At 39.4% G+C, this 5,285-nt stretch overlaps 1 protein-coding gene across 1 annotated transcript in view; it reads left to right on the plus strand.

Moving 5' to 3' along the window:
- Window positions 1-5,285, plus strand: part of LOC106536226 (uncharacterized) — a gene marked incomplete in the record, with an annotated part of 12,188 nt that overhangs the window by 5,097 nt on the left and 1,806 nt on the right. Inside the window, 6 exon segments of the mRNA XM_014033435.1 lie at window positions 1,308-1,613; window positions 1,786-2,064; window positions 2,952-3,203; window positions 3,359-3,478; window positions 3,628-3,643; window positions 4,825-4,913. Coding sequence (XP_013888889.1) covers window positions 1,308-1,613; window positions 1,786-2,064; window positions 2,952-3,203; window positions 3,359-3,478; window positions 3,628-3,643; window positions 4,825-4,913 — 1,062 coding nt within the window.

Here is a 5,285-nt window from a genome sequence, read left to right on the forward strand (position 1 = left end):
ACATTTTAAAATGTCCAAATAGCTTATTTAGAATGCACCTGCTCAAATGAAATCAGGACAATTTTCTGTTGATTTATGTTTTGCATCTGTCCCAAATGAATCATGTTTCTGTGAGCAGGTTCCATTAAACCCACTGTGACTCTGCAACACAACTGGTCCCAGATATTCAGAGGTGAGACAGTCAGACTCACATGTGAGATCCAGGGAGGAGGAGGAACTCAGTGGGAGTATGGATGGAGACTAAACTACAGAGATGGACGGACACAAAACTACAGAGACTTTCCAACATCCAGTGAAAACTGGATCAACACAGTTACTGAGTCTGACAGTGGAGATTACAGCTGCATTGGTASAAGAGGCTCTGATGWTACACAGTGGAGTGARCCCTTCAGTCTGACAGTTTCATGTGAGTTAAATTGATATCAACTGTGTTTAAAAGGTCATATATTTGATATTTTTTTCTGAATAATCTAAACAGAACAACTTCAGCTCCCACTCTGGTTTCATGTTATTTTACTAGGTAAACCCCAGTGAGGGCAGAGCTCAGTTGGTAGAGCTGTTGCCTCTCAGCAGGTTGCCAGATCAAATCCCAGTCATACACCTTTCTGGGTAGAGTTTCCATGTTCTTTCCACGCATGCGTTGGTTTTCTCTGGGCACTGCCACAGACCAAAAATATGAATGATTGTCTAATTGGTAACCCTAAAATATCACATGTACTCACTCCCGTGTACACATCTTACCTGTTAGCAAACACATAGAGACCATCACAGCTAGCTTAGCGGCACACCAGGTGCTCACCAGCGTCCCCCCCCTCCAGGCCTGGCTCCAGAGTGGGGACCTGGTGACATTCATCCAAGCAAGGYAACATCTTTCCCATTGCTATAACTCATCATAAGGAGTCTTTTAATAGTTATAAATATTTAACTCTTAAAATAAATGCATTTAACTGGCAGGAGCATTAAAATACATACTGAACCTCTCAGATAGCAAGCTGCAGACTGGGGCTGCTGCAGCAATCACATCATGCTCAACTTCTTAAAGAAATAGTACAGGCCTACTTGCACAATACATACTATTCAGTGATTTCAATGAAAAAAAAAAGGCTGGAACTTGCCTATAAACATAAGAAAGATAGAAATAAGAAGGATRTGGTGAAATTCAGATAAAACTAAAAGTAAGATTTTCCTACTTGGTTACAGGGGAATGCAATCCCACTGAGGTCACAGATCAATTTGGCAAGGATTAACAGGGCCTACAAAAATAATCTTAATTTCCAAAGATTGATTCCTACAATATCTCCCTCCAGCAGATAAACCTGYGGCTGTCCTCTCTGTGTCTCCATCATGGCTGAGTCCTGGAGCCTCAGTGACTCTGAGCTGTGAGGTTAAACCTCCGTCTGCAGGATGGAGCTTCTTCTGGTATCAAGCTGTTCCCAAARCATCAAGCACTGACTACAACTATGAGCTGCTGCCTGGRAGCTCCAYGGGGACTGAACAGAACTCCTTCATCATTCCTGAACAGAAGCACACAGCAGGATATGTGTGCAGAGCAYGAAGAGGACAACCAGAGTGTTACACTGATTACAGTCAACCAAAGTTTGTTTGGTCTGCAGGTCAGTTTCTTGGACATTAGTTGTTTAACTGTTTTAACATAAATTAGTTTGATCTACTTGTAGAAATGTTTGAATTGATATTCTGCATTTGTTTAATAATAAAGTGAATGTGTATTTCAGAAATTTTTCTGTGCCTAGAAAAAAAAATCTGTTTTTTGTTTGTTTTCTTCAGACTCTCATCCAGCAGTGTCTCTCAAAGTGAATCCTGACAGAGTCCAACACTTCAGGTCTCAGTCTGTGTCTCTGAACTGTGAAGGAAACTCTACTGAATGGAGAGTGAAGACTTTTACAGACTCAGGTCATTCAGACTCAGGTCACTGGCCAGCCTGCGCCTCCTGGGACACGACTGAAGACTCATGCATCATAAATGTTTACTGGTTTTATCGTGCAGTCTTCTGGTGTGAGTCTGGATCAGGAGAGTTCAGCAACGCTGTCAACATCACTGTACAGAGTATGTTATCATTTCTTATAGTTTTAGTTATCTAACAATATTACATTCTTAGTTATTCTAAGAGCAGGTGGAACTATAAAACATAACAAAAATACTGTAAATATGTGTTTGATGTACTTTTAATAGAAAAACTGTCAGATGACACCTGAAACGCCTTGTTTTTATCTTTTTCAACTTATTATTGCTATTCCAGACAGAAACARAGAATGAAAAAATATACTGTTTTTTATGTGTGCAGGGCAGGATTGATGAGTACACTCGTTTTCAGGCCTGTGGTCTCTCTTTCAGATATAACGAGGTTCTCATCCGAGGACCTATTAAACCGTTTAAAAAAATCTGCCTGGATTATTAAGCTACATTAGAATATGTTGACTGCAAATGTTACTGAGTTGTGTGCTGCTGTRCTCAGCCAGGTCTCCCTTGGAAAAGAGATTTTTTTATCTCATTGTGATATAACTGGGTAAATAAAGGTTTAAATGAATAAATAAAAATAAAAATTGTAGAGCCACACACAAATATTTTGCTAACAAATAGATAGTGCTGACTAACAGTTRTTGCCAACAACCTTAAACACAGATGTTGTCCAGTGAGTAGCTGTTGGAGAAGGTGTTAGGCATGACGCTCAGGTACTACCATACCAACATATTTATTATATCTGTAAAACTAACAGATGTTTTGATGTGATTAAATCTATTGGTCATAGTGGCCATTTTATGTTGATGTGACTCTGAAGTTAATCAATTGTAGATAAACCCACTGATTACTTTGTGATTGTTTTATCAAAATCCACCCAGGGTTTCATGACATATTTTACTAACAAAGTTAATTCAACAGTCTTCAGAGGCCAGATTCTTGCTGAACACGGACTGACTGAAACWGTTTTACAGATGATAATAATGATGATGTCATCCTGGAGAGCCCCGCCCTTCCTGTGACTGAGGGAGATCCTGTTACTCTGAGCTGCAGACTGAAAGAACAAAAACTACTTTCTGATGTGTTTTTCTATCACAACAACAAACTTCTTGAAAATGATGCCAGAGAGGAGCTGAAAATCTCTGCAGTGTTGAAGTCAGGTGAAGGTTTCTACAGGTGTGAACATTCAGGAAAGACGTCACCACAGAGCTGGATGTCAGTTAGAGGTGAGGAGGGTYAAATGTTTGATGACTTTTGTTTTGTTTTGAAATGCTGTCATTTTTTTCTTCTAGATTGAGGTATGATTTTTCTTTACACAACGAATCATGTCATGACGTGCATAAAAATAACATTTTATTTTAATTTTTATTAATTACTGCAGCTGTATCCAGTCCTGTCAGCTCTTCATCTCTTTTGCTGATTGTTGGACCAGTTTATAGAATCTTTGGACTTGTTCTCATTATTCTCCTGCTCTTATTGTGGCGCTGCAGACAACCTAAAGGTGAGACTTTTTTTCTGATTCTGGATCAGATTGTTGGCTTAAAAACAGTTTTAATTAAATAGACCAATTTGTTGTCTTGATATATGAAGCAAACAACAGCAGTATGATTTGAACAGTAAAATAATTTAACAACAAATATCTTTTCACAGATTCCTGCTGCATCAGGTCAGTAAGTCACATTTTGTCTTTATTTTCACTAGGATGGTTATGTTGAGCAGGGATAGGTGAATAACCCATGTGAACGGGGGCCTCTCCCCAAAAAGACACTGAATTTTAATAAACTTTATTTTGCATCCCTCTGACAAAGGGCACAAGGTTAGAAACTCTCAGGAGTTCTGAGATTCTTGGGATCCATAAAAGGAACCCAAAGAATAATTTTCCTTTGACTGCTCAGAGCCACACAGTTGTCTAAGAGGTCTCTAATTCAATGCCACAGGGATCACACAGACCATTGTCATGGAGTCCCATCACCATTTTGTGGCAGCTGAACAGATTGTACCCAGTTAGGTCTCCAACCAGTGTACTTAGAGTTTTCCTTGACAGAGAGATGAGAGCTTTCCCAAACCTTAGATTTGGGCCGTTAATCAGTTCCCGTGCCTGTCTACAGTCCGTCAGCTCCCTCCAGCGGATTGAGGGTTAACGTCTAATCCAGGCCTGTAGGGCAGTCCTACAGACTGTTGGTGAGGTACCTACAACAGGCTCTGGTCCTTTGAAGTGAGCCTGACTGCCAGCTTTTGCGAGGTAGTCAGCTCTCTCGTTACCATAAATGCCAATATGTCCTGGTACCCATTTAACAGTAACACTGTTATCTCTCCRCAGTTGATTGACTGCTTCGGCACACTCCCAAGCCAGTAATGACATAAAATGTGGACCCTGGAGAGCTCTAATAGCAACTTATCTGTTAGCATGAATATTTCCTTCTGTGTACACTGAAGGTCTTTGAGAGATGCCACAKTCTGGTGGATTGCATATATCTCAGCTTGAGATACAGTTGCAAAACAACCTAGTGGGTATTTACAGTATGCTCTCTCTTACTATGGTTGGGAAAAATCAGCACCCCTGCACCTACTGAACCCTTCATAAGGGATCATCTGTAAAACAGTAGAAATGATTAGGAGACATGTCCATCATAGGTAAATCACTCCAGGTAGATCTATCGTCCATCTCTGTCTTAAAACTTGACTCAGAATTGTATTTTTTGACAATTCTGTCTCCAGGGAAGTTAGTGGAACAGCAGTCTGCCCAGTCCCAGATTCTAGTGTGCCAGACTGGCATAACCTACTGCACTGGCATGAATTGTTGTTGTTGTTGTTATTATTTTTTTTTTTTACCTTTTTATGTTTTAGATCAAAACAATCAGAGAACAGTCAGAGCTCCACCAGAAATCATGGCATCAACCAGGCTGATGGTCATGAATACAGCTCTCCTCTTCACGGTCAGAATCCAAACTAATTTCTGTCATAACACTTTTATTTAAAACCATGATTTGTAATCACCTAATTTTTAAGAGGGGGAGGAGTCAATCTAGCAAATTTATGAGTTTTCTACATAAGTGAATTTCCAATTTTTTTCTTGACAATGTTCTGAAATTAGTCTCAGTAACAGTTTTTTCGCACGAATTTCCGACTTTTTGAGCTCAGAGACTTTCCTTGTTATTTCTTGAAAATTTTGTAATTTAATCTCAAAATTCCTGTGGTTTTTGGCAGAGATTTATTCCTTTTATATATCTGCAAAATGGCCCAAATATGCTGCCGTACAGAAGGAAACTTGACTAAAAAAAAGAAAAAAAAAACAATCTTAATATCTG

The sequence above is a fragment of the Austrofundulus limnaeus genome, unplaced genomic scaffold, assembly GCF_001266775.1.
Source record: "Austrofundulus limnaeus strain Quisiro unplaced genomic scaffold, Austrofundulus_limnaeus-1.0 Scaffold1736, whole genome shotgun sequence".
Taxonomy (NCBI): domain Eukaryota; kingdom Metazoa; phylum Chordata; class Actinopteri; order Cyprinodontiformes; family Rivulidae; genus Austrofundulus; species Austrofundulus limnaeus.